At 36.4% G+C, this 25,311-nt stretch overlaps 1 protein-coding gene across 7 annotated transcripts in view; it reads right to left on the bottom strand.

The window, feature by feature from the left end:
• NBEA (neurobeachin) overlaps window positions 1–25,311 on the bottom strand; it is a 623,898-nt gene that overhangs the window by 106,116 nt on the left and 492,471 nt on the right. For all 7 annotated transcript variants that reach the window (XM_033843595.2, XM_073795053.1, XM_019936759.3 and 4 more), the window contains 3 exons: window positions 13,145–13,262; window positions 12,720–12,822; window positions 6,164–6,279 (listed from right to left, as the gene is read on the bottom strand). In XM_033843595.2, coding sequence (XP_033699486.1) covers window positions 6,164–6,279; window positions 12,720–12,822; window positions 13,145–13,262 — 337 coding nt within the window. The remainder of the gene's footprint in view (window positions 1–6,163; window positions 6,280–12,719; window positions 12,823–13,144; window positions 13,263–25,311) is intronic.

Here is a 25,311-nt window from a genome sequence, read left to right as displayed (position 1 = left end):
GCTGGTGGCCTTCTCCAGGATTATCCAGGAGTTGCCATGATCAGAAGAAAGCTCTTTCATGCAAGGTCGTGTCTCCTTTCCAGGAGTCTGTATCCAATGACTGCAAAGTGGAGGTAATGAAGGCCTGGCCGCCTTGTCTCAGGGCAAGACACCTCTGAAGGGATCTGCTGAGGCCTTTGCTGCAATTACTCTGGGGTTCATTTTTCTCCTTCTGCCCGCTTCTACTTTCTTCACTCCCCTCACAGATGTTGATCCCAAGGACACTCTCCAATAAACTTCCTGCAAGCAAATCTCTGCCTCAGACTCTTTCTCTGGATCTGAGACCTAGGTGAACACAGTACTAGGGTCTACATTAGAGATGATAATTCCAGGCCCAGATCTAGTACTAGAATAGGCCTGTGGACAAAAGTCATGATGGTAAATAAACTTCAAAAGTTCTTCTGATGAAATATAAATTAAAAATGTCCAAAAATCGTTCATTGTTTCAGTCTTAAAAGTAGTTACAGATTAAGGCCAATGGTTGGAGGTGAAATTGAATGGTGCCATGATATCCCGAGGCAGTATGGTATAGTAAGTGAGTGAAGCTCTACAACCTAACTACCTACATTAGAATCCTGACTTCTTCACTTAATTAGCTCTGTGACTTGGGCGAGCTATTTACTTCTCTGCACCTCATTTCCTCATTGGTGAAATGGGGATAGGAACTCTGGGGTTATTGTTAGGATTAAATGAGTAAATACACATAAAACACTTAGAACCATATTTGCAACACTGTAAACTGCTCAGTAAACATTAACCATTATTTGCCATTTTTTTCTGAATGCTGATATTAATATTAAAGAACTGTATCAAAAAGAAATGGTAAAACTAAACAAATAATAAAAAGGTTTTTCCTGAATCTTAATATTAAGAATAATTAAAGAGGGCTTCCCTGGGGGCGCAGTGGTTGAAAGTCCGCCTGCCAGTGCAGGAGACACGGGTTCGTGCCCCGGTCCGGGAGGATCCCACGTGCCGCGGAGCGGCTGGGTCCATGAGCCATGGCCGCTGAGCCTGCGCGTCCGGAGCCTGTGCTCCGCAGCGGGAGAGGCCACAACAGTGAGAGGCCCGCGTACCGCAAAAAAAAAAAAATTAATAAAAAAAAATAATAATAATTAAAGAAATGTTTAAAGAAGACTATGATAAGATATAATCCAACCATTTCTTGCCTTTGGATTACCCAGGAAATAAAATATAATTTGTCAATAAGAACACTAACATCTCTCAAGAAATGATAAATCTAAAGTTTCAATCAATTGACTTACAAGTATTTATTGAACAATAACTGTATCCCTAAAACTGTGCTATGAAACAACATGATCATTTAGTGGAACCCAGGTTAGTAAAAGTGGTATTGGTACAATTTAACATCTTTATAGTTCCCTTTATTCTAGGAACCTTCAGAGTCCTTTCTTTCGAGAACTCTGAAAAGTGTTCCATTAAGAGGAGATGAATGGATATGAACGGATATATAATATTCTCCACAAATCAGGAAAACAGACAATTCTAACTGCTTCCTAAATAAGTACTCAATCGTGGCTTTGGTGAAGCTTCTCTATAATACCATCACCCATATCTTTAATGCTGGTGCTCAGTATAAACTGGCACCCCTACTCAGAACTTCAGGATGATGGCAAAGGAAGAATTAGCAGGGATACATATATTCAGGGAGAGTACCTCAGGGTATTTATATTCATAACTTTTTCCAATTTGTCATTCTACTTCTGTATGAAGGTTCATTTTGTCTGGATAATCATCTACGTATGACAAAATTCTTAGAGTTCATTTAAAGCCCATCTTTTCTACGAGGCCTCCCTTGATTAGACTATTTCATACTAACCTTTCACTTCTCTAAACTTTCACTACAGTTAATGACACTTAATCACATGCTTTCTTGTATGTTCTAGATGTTTTCATATGCAAATCTTGTTCTGATAATTAGATCTTAAATGGCTAGAGCAATGATACTCAAACTGTGCAGGAGAACCACCTAGAAGGCTTGCTAAAACGCAGAGCTGGGCCCCACTCAGAGTTTCTGATTCAGCAGGTTTGAGGGGTCTGAGAATTTGCATCTCCAAGTCCCCAGGCAATACTAATACTGCCAGTCAGGGGACCACACTTTGTCAACCACTAAACTAGAGCATATTACAATGACTTCTACTTTTTATATAATGACATCGTGCATTAGATCCTTTACTTACTTTTTTTCTTTGCCATACCTGTTGTCACTACTCTAATCCAATTTTTGACTCCACATTTTTTTTCCCCCCTTGGAGTGGCTTCTGCTTACTTTCCAGTGAATTTGTACTCATATTTCAATTTTCAACTTAAATGTTGCCTGTGAGAAGCCTATGAAAAGACTATGAGAAGCTTTTCCTGTAAATGTAATGCCTTCTGGACCTTAGACTTCAAATAGCTTTGTATATTTTCTCATTATAATAATTACAGCTTTTTGCTGGAATTACTGGTGTACATGTCTGTTTTCCTGACTATACTATGACTCCTTCGAAGGCAAAAACCATACTTTGCTTTCCTCTGAAGTGTCACTGCGAAATAGAGTGTGTGGCACATAGTAAAGTGTTCAGTAACTATTTATTAAAATGATGAGCAAGTTGATTTCATATCTAGAGTCCTGTAAGGCTCTCCTAACAGCTCTCCCTAACTTTAAGGTATTTTATTTCTGATTCATGCCATATATAACTAGCAGTTTAATTGTCCTGAAATTCCATACTGCATTGCCTTCTACTACAGAACTATACAGACTCCTGGATTCAGGCTCTTTACAGTCTGGCTCTTACCTGTAGCTCCAATAGTATCTCCTATTATTCTCTGCTGCAGCCAAGATATGATACTCATGTCCACTGAACACATAACACATATTCAACTGGGAGAAATTTGTAAAGCTCCGCTCTTTTTCTTCTCCTCAAACACATTCATAAAATTTCTGTACTCTGCTTAGCTCTTGCAGCATTCACCATTTATAGCACTTATTCAGCACTTACCATCAGCTGTCTTAAAATGCTCTCTTATGCATTTCATTCACCCATCTAGTTATAAGCGCTCTGAGTTCCTAGTTCCTACCTTATACTTCTTTTTATCGCATTGTCTACAACAGACAGACTTAAATGTTTAGTTATAATCATTGTAAAGAAAATACCCAACAAATTCTTAAAAGAAAAAACCCAGTGGTCTATACATTTTTTATGTCACGAAATAAAACAGACCCCAAGTACTCAAAAGAAGATAGGAAGACAGTCAAATTCCCCTTACAACCTGCATGTTCTGGCTCAGAATCCCACCTGTCTCAAACAGCAAAAAAGCCATGTCCATACTGCTCAGGGGCAGCTTTTAGAAGGGATCATGATGTTATCTCTATCAGACCGCAATCTTTCTAGAGATAGACATAGAAACAAACTCCCAGAAAGCAGCAGGCATGAAGTGGGTGGTGGTTATAGGTGGAAGTATACCACATTGTGGGAAATGTGGCTGACATGAGTAAAAGGCAGTGAGAAGGGATGGAGACTAGAAGAATCCTTTAACACAGTGAACTAGATAACACTCCATCCAGAGGATAGACAGAGAGAATCCCATCTTAGAGTAGCAGAACCTTTTAGTAAGAATACCAGCTCCACTGGAAACTGAACTACAAATGAGGTACATCACCCTGTCTTCCAGTGTTAATTCCAAAAGCTCCAAAGGGGTAGCACAGTCAAGGAAAAAAAAATCATGTGCTTATCTATGACATATGGTAGACAATGAGTCTTGATAGATCTTTCAAGATAGATAATAGAAAAACCTAACAGAGGGAATATGGAAGAATACTGCAGAAGAATGAAAAAAGAACATTATCCTGAAAAATCAGATAAAGATCCATGTAGCTAAAAACAATATACTGTATTAAAGAGAAGAAAATTTTAATAGAGTTGAAATCCTTCCTAATATGCAAAAGTATATGGACTCCAAAAAATAAGTGTTTCATAGTAATATGGATTCTGGTAGTAAATTGTATTGACAAAGATAAGCAATGAATGAGAAGTAAATTGAGTTAAAGTTCTTATTTTGCGTAGGAGTGGTTTAAAATGTTGATTCATTTTTGAGTTCAAAAGGAAGAGAAATATATTTTAGAGGATTTTTAAAAAATTTAAACATATCAATATTAATTCTCTAGGAGAATTAGTAGCAAAAAGCCTATGTTCTAAATCACTAAAAAAGTAGGCAAAATTTATTTATATGGCCAAAGACAAACAAAACAATGTGAAAGGCAAGAAAATATTGAAAGCAATAGTATAATACAAGATGATATAAGACCAAACATATCAGTTACTAAAACAGATGGAGAGACTTCCCTGGTGGCACAGTGGTGAAGAATCCGCCTGCCAATGCAGGGGACATGGGTTTGAGCCCTAGTCCAGGAAGATCCCACATGCTGCAGAGCAACTAAGCCTGTGCGCCACAGGTACTGAGCCCGCCTGCCACAATAACTGACGCCTGCGTGCGTAGAGCCTGTGCTCCACAACAAAGAGAAGGCACCGCAATGAGAAGCCTGCACACCGCAATGAATAGTAGCCCCCGCTCGCCGCAACTAGAGAAAGCCTGCTCAGCAACAAAGACCCAACACAGACAAAATTAAATAAATAAATAAATAAATAAATAAATAAATAAATAAAAAGACAGATGGAAACAGATATCAAACATGGCTACTGAAAGATTTAAAGTACAAGACAGAGTTAAAACTTGAAATTCCACCTATGCTCTAGGACACAGAGTTGGCAGATCTGAGAGTCTATCCCCTTCACTTTGGTAATGAAGCTTATGCTACATCATGCTGTTCACCTAAACATGCTAATGAAAAGGTTCTTTATATTTCAGATGTTTAAGTTCATTCTATCTCTATATGTAAATGTGTTAATTAAATAGTATAACACATTTCCTTTATCTTTGAGGAAGTAAATAGGTTTCTTTAAGATATATACATTGTGTACACTGATATGTGACTATATATGAAATATGTCATGAAGATATATGTATATAATGGAGATGTGGATATAAAATATAGAATAAAATTAGTATATGTAATAAAACAGTTCTTTGGTTGTAGCTCTAGCATCCTATTAGCAAAGGAATTAACATTACAATATGTACTAAATGATTAAAATGCAAAACCATTTCAAGCAACTTTTTTATCCCTTTTTGTTGACAAATCAAATTCTCTTGTCTATGTAATACACATCTATATCATCCATATTTAATATATGCCATAGCATCCATATTCGCACATATATGATAGATTAAAAAGAGGAATATTACAGTTATCCTTTTAAGCAATGATTCAGAGAACAGGGCTCTCAATTCATAGTTTTGAGCATTCATTCAAAAAAGAACAATGATCAGAGGTAGGCATATGCATTTATGTAGTTTTAAATTCATCCGATTGTAAAAAGTTTTTGTAGAGCCTGATTTACAGAAGTAAACTCTTTGTAATTCAACATGAATAAGGGCTTTGGAGCTTAATTTAGTAAAAAAGAAAAAGGCACTTAAATCTCATAGAGAGGTTCAGCCACTGACAACCACTGATTTAGCAGAAAAACAAAGCCACTACCTTCTCTTAATTTACAAGCATGGTACTGCTGAGGCTGATGGCAGTTACTCATCATTTAGAAATGTAATCTGATTTTATATTTCCATTTGAAGATTTTAAGAAAAAAAAATGCTGTAACCCAATCATGCCATAATCCAGGTGACATCTGTACTAGGCAGAATCCTGTTGTTATTCTCCTGTCTAGCTGCTACTGCTGAGAATGACAAAGTAGTGAAATTACATTTTCCCATTATTATTTCCAGACACTCTCTGGCAATGGTTTGTTGACTCTAATAAACCGTCAGACAAAGCTGTCAGCAAAGGAAATGGCAGAAGGAGAGCAAGAAAAAGCCTCTTCAACAGTAAATGCACCTAAACCGTGGTACTAGCTTGTATAGTTTCTGATAGCAATTTAATGTGAGTGCTTCAATATTTATTCTAAGGCTGTACTTGAATTCTAAGGCGAACAATGCATTCCATCAAGTCACATTACCGAAGATTTTTGATGAACATAAACATATTATGAGATTAAAGAATAAGATGTCTTACCTGCTATAGTATTAAGAAACATCAAATATTCGAAGTTTGAAATTTCCCTTCTTTGCCAACGCTGAGTCATGTTGGAAGATTTATAAAGCTGTCGAGGAGTGGCTAGTGATATCCTCCTAGCAATTAAGCAAACCATAACAAAAAGTCTCTTTTAACTCATGACTTTTAAAAGTCCAATAATAACTAATGTATTGATTTGATATTATTGAATTTATGGTTTATCTTTCTGAGATAAATTACAAAATATATTTTAGCTGTAGATATTAGCAATATTTGAAAAATCTGTTATAGAGAAGATATATTTATTTACTGAGGATAAACCAATATGAAAGCACCTATTGGTATAATATGGCTCCAAGTGGGTATTTTATGTCAATAACAAAAAAGGTGAAACTATGCTCAAAATAAGGCAAAGTAGCTTTTGAACACTACAGCAAACCTACTGCATACTACAAAGCTAGGTAGACAGTCAACAGCTTAAAGGCATTTGACTTAACCCTTATATACTTAATGCTGCCACTGAACTTTCCACGCCTGCCTCTGCCACACGTGCACAGCCTCTAACCACACGACACCCATCCCCCTATGAGGTCAGAAACAAACAACTGGGAACTTTGAAAACGAACGAATTCATAAGGGACATAGGAATATCGTAAGGGAGTAAATCAGGATAATTTGTGTAAATTATGAACCTTTGAAGGTACAATGTGTTCCTATAAAAAATAATGAAAGCTGGCTGTATTTGTAGAAGTACGATAAGGCTAACTGAGTTTCTAAAACATTCATCACTTAAAATAGAAGTTCCCAAACTTTTTGTATTTATGCCACCTTTAGGGTCTCAGGAATTTTTTCATGGCGCCCCTAGCCCAAGAGAGACACCTAACGGTTCTGTTTATTATGTAGTTAGGTCTAAATAACTGAATACTTGAGCCTTAACAACTTAGTAGCTCTTTGAGAATATAATACTCAAAAATTGAAAGAAAAATAATATTTTATTTCATTCTTAACTAACGACAATTACTTAACTAAAGGAATGTATTGCACACCTGTTGGTCACTGTGCAACTTAAACCTTGGAATCATATCTGACACCACCACCTTCAATGCCTGTTCCACGTGAATTTTCATGCAGCATTTTTATTTTTTTATTACCAGAGCAACCCCTATAAACTAGTTTCACAAAGCTAAGATGGCATCAAAAAGCATGCAAGAATGCAGTCCTATCAAATGTTGAAACTTAGAACTAACTCAGGCTAAGAGTTTGTGCAGCGTCTAGCAGATGTTGTTGTGTTTCCCTAAAAAATATTAAATGCCCTTCAGTAGCCCTGAGAATGCACTGTGACATCTCAGGGCTCCGTGGTGCTTATTTTGGGAACTGCGGACCTAAGACTATTTTTGTCACCCACGTATTATTACCATATGTTTCTGTTCACATGGGATCTTAATAGGCATGGCAGGAGCTAAGATATATGTTAGTTGAGGTAAAGGAGGGAGGAAAGAAGAATGGGAAGAAACTTGTTATCTCAAATTCAAATCTGAATTAAGAATTTTAAAAATAATTATGTGTAACTCAATGTTTAAAATATTAATGTAATATGTTGTAGCAGCCTGGTCACATATTAACATTTTTGAAGAACTTTCCTAGTTACATATATTTGAGATAATAGATCCTACTGACTCCAAAAGAACTATGTAAGTCTAATGATTCACTTCATTGCAATAGTAAAGGGCATATATATTTCATACTTCAATTCTATAATTCAGCGTACTTTTCAATTAATTGGTGATATGATTTTCACAGGGCTACTTAGAGGGCTTCCAGATTTTGATCCATACTGGCACCACTTTTCAAAATTTTCCAGATACACTCTCATTCATACAACCATTTATGTTATAAACTTTTGCCTTGATTCTGACTTTGTCATGGCAACATGCTACAATATTTTCTGAATTATCAAAGAATTAATAAACTATGTTTACCCAATTATTATTTGCTACTATTATAATTATGTGCTTAGTCCAACTTTTGTTGGATTACTATCATAATCATATTCTTGCTAATCTGACTAAAATTCTTACCTGCAACATGCTTAGTCTGCTAAAAGCAATGTATATAATAAAGTTGTACATTTATTTGTTGACATTTTAAACCTAGACAATTTAAGAAGAAAACTGCTAACCTGGAAATAATTCTGAGCACCAAAAACACTCAAAAACCAAGACCAAACAAATCTCGATAAGGGGAAATAAGAGGAATCATGGGAGAAAATTATCCTGTCATTCTTAGAGTATGCAGTGGTGAAGAAAAATATGAGCAAACGAAATGAATTTAGAAAATCAGATTACTATTAGCAAGTTCAGGGAAAGGATCAGCTTTTCCTGTTTACTGCTTTCTCTTTTCTACTATAAACTCACTGAGAGCAGGAACTGTTTTACACACTGTTATGTCCTTAGCATTTAGCAATGCTTGACCTAGGGTCTCAATAAGTGTATACTAAATGACTTGAATTCTTGGACATCTATCCTAAAATTAAAAAATGGCTAAAGAGAGATGAAATTCAAAAAAAATTAAATAATTCAATCATAAGGCGAAGCAAAATGGGAAACAGTAAATCAATAGGGCTATTCAAAATATCCTATAAAAAATTATATACTAGAATGAGGATAGTTGGTACATATTTGGGCTACGGTAAAATGCTTTTAGAATTGGGGGATAAGAAGAAGATAAAATTGCCCTGTGGAAAAAAATATTAAGTACCATAACAAATGGTGACCATTTAAAATCATTAACTCTATGTATGCAATCAGGTGTATTCTTAGTAAGTAAAGAATCTAACTAAATCCAAAGTTTATTGATTGTAATGACTGTCTGAATAGAAAATACATTAACCAAACAATGACAATCAGTATGGAGTCTAGAAAATGGTCAAGTTTTTTGTCAGTATTTTTCTTTTGTTACGCAGGGGTAAAGGTATTGTTCTTTTGACCAATGTGGATCACTTTGATAGAAGACACAAAATAGAAATTAAGAGAGTGGGCTATGATCTTGGGCAAGATAAGTAACTTCCCTAACCAAAAATTTCCTATCTGTAAAGTGGGATAAGAATACCATTAAGAATCCACATTAAGGGGCTTCCCTGGTGGCGCAGTGGTTGAGGTCCGCCTGCCAATGCGGGGGACACGGGTTCATGCCCCGGTCTGGGAAGATCCCACATGCCGCGGAGCGGCTGGGCCCGTGAGCCATGGCCGCTGAGCCTGTGCGTCCGGAGCCTGTGCTCTGCAACGGGAGAGGCCGCAGTGGTGAGAGGCCCGCGTACCGCCAAAAAAAAAAAAAAGGATCCACATTAAGAACATGGTTGTTTTAAGAATTAAGGGCTGAGAGCCCCTCTGCCATGTGAAGACACATCGAGAAGGTAACCATCTATGAACCTGGAGTTGGGATCTCACCAGACACCAAATCTACTGGTGCCTTGATCTTGGACTTTCTAGCCTCCAGAATTGCCAGAAATAAACATCTGTTGTTTATAAGCCCAAAACAAACAAAAAAGAATTAAAGGAAATAATGCTTATAAACTAAAACACAAAATATAGTCCCTGGCACATGGAGAGTGCTCAGCAAATGAGACCCATGGGTATAAATTAAAGGGGCATTCATTAGGCTATGCTAGCTTAGTGGAAATATTCCTTCTGTTCTAAATTTTTGGAATGCGATCTCTTCGGTGGGCTTGCCCAAAAAGCAGCCTAAATGATATGTGAAGTCAATTTTCTGGCAGTATACCTGCTTTGGAGTTTGATCGTTTTTGTTTGTTTCTAAAGCAGTCTCCTATGGGCTTAGCTTAGAGGAAGTACCCTAGAGTTTGATAAATTCTGCTTTAAACTGACAAAACCCAATGTCAAAAAAACAAAGCAAAGAATGGATCCCTTGGTGATTTTGCCAAGATACTCTCAGCTGGAAGGCTTCTACTTGTAGGAGCCAGACATCATCGCTTTCCCTTGACAATTCTCTAAGTGTAACAGGATCTTACATATCACACACACATATATTTATACAAGTATGTGTCTACGTCTATTTACCTACCCACCTACCTACCTACTTTCTCACCTACTTACCTATCTATATCTGTGTATGCATGCATGTATGTGTATAGTGTATATGTGTGTTCACTGTTCACAAAGTGCCTTCATTTTATGATCTCAAGGCATTCGTAAAACATCTCTTTGCAAAGATACTGTTCCCATTTTATAGCAGATGAACGTGTCATTCCCCTTGCCTTATGTTATTCATTCTTTCAGCATATATGTATTGAGTTCCTACTAGGTATCAGGCTCTGTCGCTGCCAGTTGTATCAGGTCTAAGCCTAGATTCAGTGTTCCTCTTACCCCCATCTGCTACTTCTAAGTCTATATATCACATGAAGTATACAAAACTGAATTTTTAAGTATTTTATTAGGAAACTAATAATGAGTTGAGCCTTTGGGGGGAAAGCCAAGGGGACAAGAAAAGAGTGTTTTAAGATAGAATTTCCAAACTTACTAAACATCTATTTTGTTTCCAGTTTTTCTATCAAGAAGAATGATCTTCCAAAAATTAAAGAGAGACCAAATGTGGTTAAAAGGAAAATAATGTTCATAGAAGGTAAGGAATATAGTACAAGAGCTTCTGGTTGTTTTTAATGAATTCAGGTCTGGACAAGTCTAAGAGTACTAAAGGAAATTAGAAAACTCTATTGGTAATCTTTGAAGAATCATGATCATTGAGAAATATGCCAGGAGGCAGATGATTTTTTTTTTTTTTTTTTTTTTGCGGTACGCGGGCCTCTCACTGTTGTGGCCTCTCCTGTTGCGGAGCACAGGCTCCGGACGCGCAGGCTCAGCGGCCATGGCTCACGGGCCTAGTCGCTCCGTGGCATGTGGGATCTTCCCGGACTGGGGCACGAACCCGTGTCCCCTGCATTGGCAGGCGGACTCTCAACCACTGCACCACCAGGGAAGCCCAGATGATTATTTTTTAAAAGGAAAAAGTTAGGCCTATTTGTGAGTTCCTAATATCAATTCCTGGAAAAAATTCTTGACTTGATTAAACAATTTGTAAGTACTTGGGAAAGGAAGTAGTGATTACTATGAGTCAGCTTAGATTCAATAACAAGTCTTGCAAAACTAACTTCATTTTCTTTTTTTGATAGATTGAATGCATTTTTCTTTTGACCTGTATTTTATATAAGTACTTCATTATCTACTAATGTCTTAATTTAATATTGTCATTCAACTAGCAAATATCCTAGGCATGTGCATACATGTCAGTGAATTGGTCTTACACTGTAAACTTAATACGAGAATAGATACTTTGTAATGCAGGGTAACTCCAGTTGAGTAGCACTTAAAAAGCACCTTTGCAATTAGGCAGTGTGCTAAGTATTGTAGATTAAAAGATAACTAAGACACAGTCCCTATCTTTTACATGTCTGTAGCCTGTTTAAGAGAAGATAGACAAAGATTAGTTTTCTTTTCCATGCATGCAGTGCTCTGCAACAATTCCCAGGGACTTAATGATCTCTGTGGAAGACACTGTTGCTTGTCTGTCCAAAGTTGACATAGAAAATGTATTTTTTTCAGGTAGGAAGTGGCAGGGAGTTGAGATATATTTCTCCTTGAATTCTAGGGGATGGTTCGGCTTCGTGTTCAGCATTCAGTGATTGTTTTAGGGGCAGGAAGGTGACCCCATTCTGGCCAAAGGGACCTGAGATAAAAATTGCTAAAGGCTTCTAAATATACTCCATCCTAAAACACAGAAGTTCAAGAGGAAATCCTTTGTGTCTTTTTCCTACTTGAAAGCAGTTGTGTGAAGATGTGGTGTCTGGAGCAGTGGTGGTTATTTTGTGAATATGAGGCCAACTGAGAGTCCTGACATCACTGAACGTCTGAGCCAATACTAGCAACTCCTTCTTAACTCCACATCTCTCATAAAACAACCCCCCCCGAAGCAAAACCCTTATTGCTTAAGCCACTTTTAGTTAGGTATTCAGTTACTTGGAGCCGAAAACCAGCTAACTGATATTACTGATAAACATAATTACTATGTTTTCTACTTAGAATAGTATTTTTCAATAAAATAAGATTTCAAAATAATGCTTTTAAAATACCAAGATGAGAGATTTAAGAATGATTAAAATCACATCATAATTAATGACTATTAATCTCAATAAACTCTGAGAGTTTTATTACTTTAATGAAGAAGCATTTATACATAGCATTTATAAAAACAATTTATATCTTTTGTAAGATCTTCAGCAAAAATGTCTTAATTATGTGCCAGCTATAATATGCAATCAACTTTTTTACTTCCTCATTTATATATGTGTTAAATAAAATTATGCCCTATTCTGTCATTCTTAAAATAGCTGTTTTCATAACCTCTTTCCCTACAAATGACCTGCAGAGGAAGACAATTCCTTGATTTTCAAAATAATTATAGTGGTATAAACTTATTTAGATTTCCGTCATATTGAGATTGAAATACGTTAACAAACCGTAGATAATGTGTAATGTGATATAATTACCTGGCTTGCGGCAAACCATAGCTGGTCCCTACTCCAACCCGAGGCAAGCTATAGACGACTTTTTTTACTGTTGCTTGATCAGGGAAATTAAACATAACTGAGGCTGTGGTAAGAAGAAAAAACATGATTTAGAAAACCACAGGAGAGCTAACCATCAATTTCAGAAATCATTTTCAAGTACCCTTCATGATTTATTGGTAAAGGTAATGAATCTTCATGGAAAATCAGATTTCTGTGTAACTTTATCCATGAGAAATCTAGGATTAATGTCTTCAAGCAAATTAATTCTTTTTGTATTTTTATTTTAGCGAGGGCATATCAAAGAAAGAAATAAAACAAAAAAAATCAAGTCAGTATCACACCATGTAAATGAATAACATCCAAATACGAGCACATTTTCTTTCAAAATAGTTAAGGGGACTTACTTCGGTTCGCCATAAATACTTCCAAAGCAGTGTTCTGTAGAAGATAACGCCTTGAAAATACAGCTCGTATCTCGCTGAACATCCATTTTCCATGAAGTCCCTCAGTGTATGCAAGAACCTAAAATAAATAGTTTAAAGGGAAGTGTCAGTCAGTTAAATACGTGTCTAAGACTCAGTGTGACAACATCTTAGACAGTGCTGTATAAAACTCAGTAAATTATGAATGAATTCATGATATATCACATGATATAACTCATGAATTCATGATATTTCACAATATTGCCAATCATTTGATTCTGTATATTTGCAAATTTTCTACCTTTCTAAAGTTTTAGTTGGCTCATGAAGAAATGAAGGAACAGAAAAGTTATATGTTCAAGGTGACCCTGTGACTTAAAATAGAAAACGTGTTATGCTTTTGTGGTCTTGTATATGATTGGCTGGACCACGTGGCCTGACATACACTTTTGGTTCTTTTCTAATGTCACTTTTCCTCCCTCTTCCTTGCTTAACAAAAGCCCACTTAGCCCCAAAGTGTCCATGTGGTCAACCCCAGGCAAGGGGCCATGACTGATCTAAGCCAGGGGTCAATGAACATTTTTGGTAAAAGGCCAAATAGTAAAAATGTTAGGCCTTGCAGGCCATCTGTCCTTCTCACAACTATTCAGCTTTGCCACTGTGGTGTGAAAGCAATCACAGCCAATGTGCAAATAAGTGGGCATGACCTTATTTATAACAATGGCCTGAATTTGCTTCTGAGGTCAGAGTTTGTCTGATCCATGGTCTAAGCTAATCATGATAAAGTTATTCTTTGCTTTTTCCAAATTCCCTTGCATGTAGGGGCAAGGACATTTGACCCAGAACTGGCTAATGAGAACAAAACCAGTCATTTGGGGATGTTTCAGAAAAGCTGATAAAATGAGTCATATGTAGCTGGCACACTCCTTTCTCTTCCTTGCTGGAATGGAGATATAATGGTAGAAACTACAGCAGCAATTGTGTAGCCATTAGAGGAAGGCCAAGGGAATCCCAGCAAGGTTGGCGCTAATATTGTTACTGAAACAGTCTCAGCAACTATCCATATCTGGACTTATTCTTCCATGATACAGATAAATCCATATTTGATTAACCCACTGCAATCAAATCTGCCACAGTTTCCTTCCTGATACACCAATGTATTTTAACAATACACAAACACATTCTCTACTTGCACTGGTGTACCCTGTATAACCTACTACACTTATATTTGCTTCGGTGAAAGCAGAAACTAGTTACTGAGTTTTACATACATGATATTCCTTAAGGTTTGAGAACAAGTTATGAAGTCCTTTTTCACATTTCCTTTCTCTAGGAATTATATATCTCTGTGTGTATATTACATACCATATAATTATATTATAGTTATATTATATTATCTATTCATCTTTTTATTTTTTGAAAAATCCATTTTCTAGCTCCTTAATTCAGTTTTCGTCTTTCTCTACACACTGGAAGGTTTTTGGAGGCAGTCAGACATCTGTTTAAATCATGAAACATTTTGGAGGCAGTCACAGACCTATTTAAAACTTGGCTCTGCTATTTACTAGCTATAGGAACTTGGAAAAATTATTTAACTCTATCTGATTTTTGTCACCTGAAAAACAGTGATAATAATACTCATTACTGGTTAATTTAAGTGGAGACAAGGAATGTAAAGTGCATGGCCTAGCTATTGTTTAAGTTCTGTTTATAAGTCCTTTCTGTTGAGCATAAAGTGACAACTGTTTTTCAGTTTCTACATGTAAAACTTCTTTTTATACATTTCACAAAAGGATTACAGTGACTTGCCACAATTTACATTAATACATTCTTACCTGGGTGCAACAGTTTCCAGATTTGAATTTCATAGACTAGCATAATTTTCTTTAAATGGAAAGAGTACTAATACAGGGTTGATAACTCTTATTTTGTCGGGTAGGAATAATTTTAAGACAGAACAGCCACAACAACAAAAACTATCTTTCACTATGACCATTATTTCACTAATATATTTATATTTTTTATATATATATATATATATATATATATATATATATAAAGGCCATTTGAAAACCCAAAGAGTAAAATGAGTATATTCTCAGAAAAAAGGAGAGATCTTCCCATGAAAGCTGTGTTGGCACCCTTATACTAAATCTGGTATGCCAGGAGGATGGATGGAGATTATATATATATAATGTATATTATATATAATATTTTATATATTATATTATATAAAAATATGTATAATATTTATATATAATATGCATATTAGGCTGTATACAATATATAGAGAGAGATATATTAGTGTGTGGGTATATATATAAACACATTAATACACACACTAATATTATCTTTCTCTTTGGGAACCATGATGCAGTGAACATTTGACCAAGTATTCCTTTCCATTAAGCATGTTATCAGTTTATTTTACTTCTAGCAGGCAGGTGGATCTCAAACACATAGAAGTTGGTTTGACTCCTTAAGTGCCCCATGCAAAACTGTCTTACCAACTGCGCCAGTTATCAACTTATTGCTTCCCAGCTCCAAATTCACCCTTAATTGTTTATCTTGTGAAAGTGAATCTGTGCCGTTTATTTTTCCTTTGCTAGCCGACACCATGTCGAGGTCTATCAGGAAAGGACTCTGAGGAAATGATGCAGAAGAAAGGGGTTTTTCTTCCTGCTTCTGTGTGCTCACCTAGCAGGTCCCTGCAGAGCGTGGGCTTCTCCAGTGCCCGGCTCCTGCAGTGTGTGATGGCTGACAGCACCCAGTGACCAGCAGTTTTCTCCAGTAGCCCCCTGCCCCAGACAGTTTTGTAACAGAGTGCTCTGGTGAGAACCCTCCCATAAACAGATTCACCAACTCCCTAGAGGGTGGTTTTCGGGGAAGTTCCAAAAGGCAGAGCTCCAGCGAGCTCCCTCAGCAGGGCACCAGAGTGACGTCTATACCACGAAGGGAACTATAGCCATGTCCTCTCTAACAAGGCCAGGAGGCCTCTTCTTGGTTTCAATGTCAGCTCAAAAGACAATGGCTGCTCCTCATATGTGCTGTTTCCTATATTTTTTAGAGTTCTTTTTATTTCTTACTAACCATTCCCTGTTTCTCCAATATCCCGTTATAATTTATAATTATTTCTGCTTTTATAAATTATAACACTTCCCCTGTTTAAATTGCTATGTGGCCTCTTTCTCTTGACTGGATCCAAACTGATACAGGAACTCAATCAGTTCTCCTACCACCGCTTTCACAGCTCCAGGTTGGGACCACAACGGTCCTCAGGGACCCTCAGGAGCAAGAAAAAAAGGAAACTGAGATCATCAGAGGAACTCAGTAAAGCCTGGAGGCAAAGAGTAAAAGGAGACAGAATAAAATTAAAAGAAAATTATTTTGCTAGCAGCTAATAAACAGCTCAGGAGGCAAATTCCAAAAGATAGACCCAAAGGTCCAAGCTATTTTGAATAAGGGCAGCATCATCTGAACGAGTGGTACAGTCCTTACCAGAGGGGCCAAGGGAAAGAAAATTTGACTTTACAGTCACCCATGTGACAGTTCAGATTTTGAAATCCTTTAAAGAGGCTGATAAAAGACAATGCTCTGAGATGTTCATAATTCCCTGCCGGGAAACCCAACAGAGCCTAGAGTCCTTTTGTTTTTTTTTACAGCAAGCCACCTCCTACTTTTTCTTCTTGTTTCCTTCAAGATTGATTATGGAATGAAACTCTCCTAAATTTTTTTATTAAAAAAGTTTTGGCTGGCATCCAGCTTAGAGTTATCATGTACTAACCTCCAATATCTCTTCTATGAGATATCACTGTGTTTGAATTCTGTGCCTGGCACTTATTTATTTTTTTGCTTGTTTTTGTCAGTCCCCTCCCTGTGACGTGAAAGTTCCATGAGAACAAGGCCCTCATCTATCTTATTTACTGCTCAATACACAGAGCTTAGAGCAGTGCCTGGCACAGATGTGCTCCATATACATTTGTTTGTTGAATAAATCAGCAAGAGAAACGGACGGAGATAATACATATGGGGAAGGTTACAAAGAGATCTTACAAAGTACGTGCATCTCTGACTCCTTTGCTGAACTGGAAAAAGCTTTCCAGTTTCGCCTCAGACTTCTCCTGTTTATTATCCTACTGGTGGAGCCCATCAGAGGTCTCTTCTGTCTTTAGATTTAATCAAGATCTAAACGAAGTGATCTAAATAGAATAACTGGTTTCTCTTTTCTAGTAGTTTAATCTGCACCCACAAGGAACTCTAGATTGGGTTATACCCCACCTTGGAAGACTCTGTTCCCATAAAAAGGATTCCTTCACTCTAGAGGGTTGGGCTAAGGTGTTTTAGTTCATAGACTTACGCCTCGCACTTAAGAAAAATGTATACTGAGGTGTGTCACAGAATATCATCTGACACCTCTCTTGAGCAACAATTTTATTTCTGATAAGTAATTAGACTTTTTTGTAGTGAAATTAATATAGATAGGATGGAATATAAAAAGTAAAAAAAAATGATGAATGGCTGAGACAAACCACTAGCATTCAAACAAATTCTGTGATTGGCATGACCGCCTGGGACTATACCCCGAGTCCCCTTTCCTCTCCTCTCCTCATATGCAACGAGAGGGTAACCAAGAGAGAGCTCACCTACACACACTTGGCAGCTCGTGGAGGCTTAAAGTAGAAAGCTGTTAGACTGGAGGCAGAGTGATCGGTTAGGACGCTGCTTCGGGCAAGTGATGAGGAGTTTAATCAGTTTGTATATGCTTCAAAAGTGCAAAGGAATATCATTTATAGTTGATTAAATACTGAGTTTATGGCATGTTTATATAAAAATCTGGGCATCAAGCCTACATCTGAAATATGACCTGATACTATAAAATTGCCTGTATTTTATTTATACCTCTACTAGTTACATAGTGTTCTGTAAGTTTCAGGACCTTCTATAATAACTCTTCAGGTTACTTTTTCATTATAGTCCAAGATATTTTTCTAAACCATATAAGTACTTTCATTTATACTTGAGGTTTGTGGTTTTGTTTTCTTTCTTAAGTCGACCTTCCCATATCATCTGGTTTGTGCTTGCTGGTCTCTCCAAATTATTTAATATACTATGAAATCAATCAAGAAATGCTAACTAGCCTACTCAGTTTTATTTCATGAAAATTGAATAAAGATAACTTTTATTACATCATATAGGTCATAAATAAGAAAATTAAAGCATCTTGATCACAAATTTTATGCAACTTTTGTGATTTTCTTAAGCGACCACTGAACTGTTTTGAGCTAAGGGCTTAATATCCACAAGAAGTGAAGGGAGAGAGAGATCATGCTGGCTTTATACCCTGAGGTCTGTCTCACTCACTTATGAACTGAAACACACAGGACATAATATAAAACAAATGTAATAGAGACCCCTTGTAAACCACTTCGCCCAAATGTGTGCTTAACACATATTATTTGATGATTGTGTTGAAGAAAAATAGGGTTGTTGTGCACTCATGTGTATCAGACATGCACATTTGTCAGAAACATGGGTATGGCTGTCAAATCAGTTTCATCTTTTTTTCTTTTAAAGGCAGCTAATATTGTGTGACCTAAAAAGTACTTGTTTAGTGAGAGCTTTGCTGATCTCAAATCATCTGATGCATATATTAGAACAAGTATTTGGATATGAAAAAACTAAATTTTGCTTCAAGTTACATTTTCTGTTAAGAATTGATGAAAATGATGTGAACGGGTGGAGAGACATACCCTGTTCAGTGTTCATGAGGCCATCATATCCAACAGACACTTGCAGCTTGAACAGTTTAATTAAAGGGCTGTTAGTGCAATGGAAAGCTGCAACCCCCATTACTTTTATAATTCTGTACGAGTTATCAATGTTTCTGGATGGAACAAATATATTCAGGATGGAATAGCTCAAGAGTAATTTGAGGTTTGCGTTCATACATGATCATCCCTGCTCTTTGCCCTTTTGCCAGATGAATGAAGGGGAGTCTGATGCCCAGAAGGAAAGCAGAACCACAAACTGGAAGAAGTTTGGGTTCTAAAATGACCATGTGGAAGATCATCTCTGGCTGGCAGTTGCTGCCATGGTACACGGGGTGAGGAAGTGGGAAGCAGCAAAAACAGCAAGACGTTTGGAACTCCTCGCTTCCAGTTCTCTCCACCTGCCTTCGTGATACTATTTCCTCACCAAAGGCACGGAGAGCATAAGATACAAGAAATAATTATTTAGAAGTGTATGGAAAAAAGGAAATAGCAACACAATGGACTAGCCTCTTCTAACTGGGCAATGAATAACTCTCCAGGAAGTAAGTTAGGTACGCATAACTTAAGAGTAAGTTTCCAGATCCTTAACTTCTTAAAATCTATCTGCCTGAAAATGAACATGTGAGGGAAATACAGGTTCTCTTTCCCATCTCTCTTTTCCCACTGCCCTTCTCCAATTAAAAAAAAAGGGTGGGGGGCTCTCTATGGTGTATTATCTGGGGTATAAAATCTGTTGAGGGGCTAGGAGCCTCAAATAATGGACAATTCAAAATTCTGATGGAAGTGCTGGAAAATTGTATGTCCTTAATGACTGGATTAAAAAAAAATCTTTTTGCAAGTTAAGTGGTTTCCCAATTCTTTACTTTCAAAGAGTTGAAGTTGGATCTAATCAGGCTGTCAGTTGGGAGATAATTAAAAATAATTTTTCACGATAGATCACTAGGTGATTTCTAGCATACAACTTAGAAGTGGTACAAAAAGCTATATGAATACGGTGTAATAAAACTTCAACATCCTTCTAGTTATTTACAATTTAAAACTGTGAACAAGATTTTTCAACATATCTACAAAAAATAAAGTTGGAAACTACAAAGAGGTATCACCACACACTGGTCATAATGGCCATCATCAAAAAGCTTACAAATGATAAATGCTGGAGAGGGTGTAGAGAAAAATGAACCCTCCTACACTGTTGGTGGGAATATAAATTGGTGCAGCCACTATGGAAAGCAGTACGGTGGTTCCTTAAAAAACTGAAAATAGAGTTACCATATGATCCAGCAATCCCACTCCTGGGCATATATCCGGAGAACTATAACTTGAAAAGATACATGCATCCCAATGTTCATTGCAGCACTATTTATAATAGCCAAGACATGAAAGCAACCTAAATGTCCATCAACAGATGAATGGAGAAAGAGGATGTGGTATATATACACAATGGAATATTACTCAGCCATAAAAAAGAATGAAATAATGCCATTTACAGCAACACAGATGGACCTAGAGATTATCATACTAAGTGAAGTAAGCCAGACAGAGAAAAACAAGTATCAGATGATATGGCTTATATGTGGAACCTAAAAATATATATACAAATGAACTTACTTTCAAAATAGAAATAGACTCAGACATGGAAAACAAATTTATGGTTACCAAAGGGGGAAGGGATAAATTAGGAGTTTGGGATTAACATTTACACACTACTATATATAAAATAGATAACCAACAAGGACCTACTGTATAGCATAGGGAACAATACTCAATATCTTGTAATAACCTATAAGGGAAAAGAATCTGCAAAAGAGTATATATATATATATATATATATGAAACTGAATCACTTTGTTTTATACCTGAAACTACCATAACATTGTAAATCAACTATACTTTGATTTAAAAAAAAGAAAATTAGGAGTAACTTTAATATTGATTCCTGTATTGTTCTAGCAATAAATAATATTCATATGTGGATATACTAACCATCCATCTCATTAAGAGATGAATTTCCAGTAGCATTTACTTTTCATGTTTAATAATTATTTTTCAAAGCTCACAATATATTTATGTTGTATGACTGTAAGCTGACAATATTTGTAATAATAATTTGTTCCAGAATAAAAATGTTAAGCAGGTCAAATTTTATGGCTTTAGGAATTAAAAATATTAAAATTTTAATTCACTAGTATATGCTTTCTGCATATTAGTAGAATATAATGATCAATATAAGACTTTCAAGCATAAAATATTTTTAGAATAGATACATTTTGGGGAGGGAATCAAATGGAAATATTTGTTGAGTGAGAAAGAGAAATTATATAAAATGTCCATTTGAAAAACGAGATTATTTGTACATTTTAAAGTGCATGATGATGGTAACCAAATCATTATTCTTTTGGATATATCTGATTCTATTGGGCATATCTGAAAAGTGAATAAGAATTTTATTTTAAAATATCAATGTGTAGGAACGTGTTGGATGCCACATCTTTAAAAAAGTTTTAAACTTACGAAAAAATTTAAATGTTAACTTAAACATGTGTAATATGGTATAAAATACTTTACAGGGTAGGTGAAAAAAGGGGACAATTACAATGGACCCACCCTGTACAATAAAGAAAACCTCAAATATCTGATGGGAGAGTCTTACTTTAGCCTCTTATCCAATCAATAATGAATACAGTCATCAAAATAAAACTGTCGGGGTAGGCACTATAATCAGTAAAATCTAAAATGGACCAAAAAAATGATCATTGAATCAAAGCTTTTCACTAAAACTTAGATGGAAAAGAATCAATCCTGATGAAAATAAATAATTCATGTAATATAAAATTGAAATGGAAAAAACTGAAAATGGCTTAACTGTGAAGTAAATGAAAACGATCAAGAAATTAAGCTAGGGACTTCCCTCATGGCGCAGTGGTTAAGAATCCGCCTGCCAATGCAGGGGACACAGGTTCGAGCCCTGGTCCGAGAAGATCCCACATGCCGCGGAGCAACTAAGCCCGGGCGCCACAAGTAGGGAGCCGGCGAGCCACAACTACTGAAGCTTGCGCGCCCGTGGTCTGCAATAAGAGAAGCCACTGTAATGAGAAGCCCGTGCACCGCAACAAAAAGTAGCTTCCGCTCGCCGCAACTAGAGAATGCTCATGCACAGCAACAAAGACCCAACGCAGCCAAAAATAAATTTAAAAATCAAAAAAAAAAAAAGAAAAGAAATTAAACTGGCAAAATGATGGTTTTCAGGAAATACATTTTCAATGAAAACTGAACAATATATACTATATTGCTATACTTCTGAGGTTAAATATTCATAAACACAGCCACTATCACTATATGGCTTAAAATTACAGGGTCAAAATATTGTATAATTGGGAAAAATTTAGGCAGCCCACCTACAGAGAGCTTTTTATTTCACAACCTTGCATTTTGCTCTAATTCATGAATTTATGTACCTGCCTCTCCTAGATTTAAAGCCTCCCTAGGGTCTGCCTCTCTTACTAGCTGTGAGACCTCAGGCAAGTTAGTTCATTTTTAATTCTTAAGTTTCCATATCATAAGATGGGGGAAATGATAGTACCTAACCTCACAGGGTAGTTGTGAGAATTGAATGAAATAATTCTTTAAAAAAATGCTTAGTACAGTGCCTGGCACACAGGAAGTGCTTAACAAACGTTAGCCTCCTACTCTAATTAATGTCTACTTTCTTGGGTATATCTGTACAGACATACACATGAACACGCACTCAGTGCGTCTCCGGTTTTAACTTTCATTAATGACACTGCCAGCAAGGGAGGAGAAAACCTGGGCCATAGCATGTGACCTTTAAAACCAACAGCCACAGCTCTTGCTTCCTTGGTGGCAGCTTGCATTCTAGAAGTTTTCCGAAATCACAGTACTAACCTCTAACTAGAAAGCCTAACTATCTGGGACGTCAGCTACCACTCCCATTGTTAGTAGTGATAACGCTAGGAAGGTTTCTTCCTATCTAAGAAACAGCCTATAATCGGGCCAGCTCTTGCTACCAAACTTGCCCTCATGATTTATCAATTAATTTTTTAGCGACGCTCACTTAACAAGTACTTATTGAATTAGCACCATGAGCCGCTGGCGAATGAGAGGCAGAGTCCCTGACTTCAAAGAGTTCAGTCTCTTGGAGACTCACCAGCAGTGGGGAAGGTGGGGGAAAGCAGGGAAGGAAGAGGGTCTCAAGCAGAAGGAACATGTATGTAAATATGGTGCTTTGGGGAATGCGTCCAGGAAGTCTGGAACATAGATTATGAAGAGGAGAGAGGTGAAAAATAACATTAAAATAATAAAAAGTGGATAGGGAGACAGGATGTGGGGCTAGATCATGTAATTCAAGTTAAAAGAGCTTGGACTTTTGGTCTGAGAGCAATGATGAGCCCCTGTGCTAAACAAAGATGTGAGATGATTAGATTCACACTTTAGAAATCACTGCTGTGACTACAGTGTAGAGCCTGTTTTGACTGGAGAAGGGCAATACTGTTTCAATAATCTATGCAAATGCTATTTTATAGTCATTAGTAGAAAACCATGAACTCTTTCAAAAAAAAAGTATTATTTGTACCACTCCAATAGTATCTCTCACACTGTGGGAAGTACTTTAAAAATGATCTATTTTATTACATACTTCCTCCCAACTGTAGAGTTCATGAGGGTAGAGACTAGGTTGATGCCATTTTGTAGTCCTTATAGAATCAGCACATGAAAGGAACTCAATCAATTTTGTGGAATAAAATATTTTAAAATTTAACTTACAAACTTTGATTTGCAGCTGGAGTCCTCTGTGCCTACTTCATCTTCAAAGGCATGTAACTCTCAAAATTACAGTAAAACTCTCAAAATTAAAAAATGATATTGGCAAGGTTGCTTCATTTTTGTCCTGCTCGTGAATGTTCCCATGTGTAAATATTATGTATTTGGCTGTGTTTCCTCATTTTCTCAAATTTGGCAAACTCTGAAATCTTGTATTTGTCCCTCTGCTGTAATTTTACAAAGGGAAGGGATGGGGGAGGCAGAATGCTACACTATTGGAAGGAAACTATTTTCTAGTTTCTAACACTCACTTTCGCTTCCACACTTTCTCTTGTATTATTCTGCATAGTGACAAATTTTAATATATATTTAAAACAAATATGACATATATTTAATATGACAAATATATTTAAAACAAAAAATGACAAATTGTTATATAACTCCAAATAATCCTATCAGGTTATTTGGGTTTCTGGGTTAGAGGTTTTTCTTTGAATCAATTTGGTAGTAGGGTCTGATTGTGTAGATACTATAAATTACCAGCACAAATTGTTTTCTGTTTTCAGAAATATTTCTTACTAAAGTTTTAGATATAGTAAGAAATGATACAAGACTAGATGGGGGAGTTGCAGTAATTATTGCTGCAATAGTGAAATCAGTCTTAACAGAGCAGACATAATGGAGAATTGCTTTTCACTAGAGATCTAGTTATGGTAAGGAGAGAAATCTTTTAGAATATTAAATTTTTGTTTTACTTTCCAATTTTTATTTTAGAAAATGTAAAACAAAAAATTTAAAAGTAGTGAGAAATGCATAATGAAGAGAGAATTTTTTTAAATTTAAGGGTGAAACATTTTTCTCTAGTTAACATTTATTTATATCTTCCTGAAAAAAAACGGCATGCAATACAAATACTAGTGCACTTTTTAATTCATACCCATTACAGCTTCAAACACTTAAAAAAATTTTGGATCCCAGCACATCAATGAAAATCCTAATACAGTTTAAAAAGCATATATATGTATGGTATATAAGTATTTAAGAAGTGGCCACTACTAGTATTAATAGTGGTAGAAAACTCCATATTAAACTACAAGGTGCATTACACCCAGCTCTTACGTTGTAACCATGCTGATCACTTTCAGCTCCCAAATGTGCCATGTTCTACTCTGTCACGCTTCTGTGCCCTTGAACACAGTGTTTCTTCCGCCTGGCAGATCCCTCCCTATTCTGTTCTTCTGATTAACTCCTATTAACGACTAAGCAAGAAGAGCCTGCTGCTCCCTCTGAGAACCCTCTACCCAACTCTGACACTCACCAAACCATTATTACCACGGTTGGTTTACTTGCAAACCTGTGAACCCACTGATAGCCAGAATTTTCAATGCATCTCTGCAGTTTTCATACGTAGCACAAAGCCCAGCACAGAGCAGTCATTTAATAGTAGTGATTAATTATGAATGCTTTTATTGATCTGTATTTAGTAATACTCATGTACAGAAAAGCTATCAATTTACAAGGTCTATATTAATTAAAAGCCAGCCTATTAAGGTAGTCCAGAGTTGATTCCCAATTTATTATGTACTGGACAGGACATGG

This window comes from Tursiops truncatus, chromosome 18 (genome assembly GCF_011762595.2).
Source record: "Tursiops truncatus isolate mTurTru1 chromosome 18, mTurTru1.mat.Y, whole genome shotgun sequence".
Classification (NCBI taxonomy): domain Eukaryota; kingdom Metazoa; phylum Chordata; class Mammalia; order Artiodactyla; family Delphinidae; genus Tursiops; species Tursiops truncatus.
This window is presented reverse-complemented; position numbering and strand designations above follow the sequence as displayed.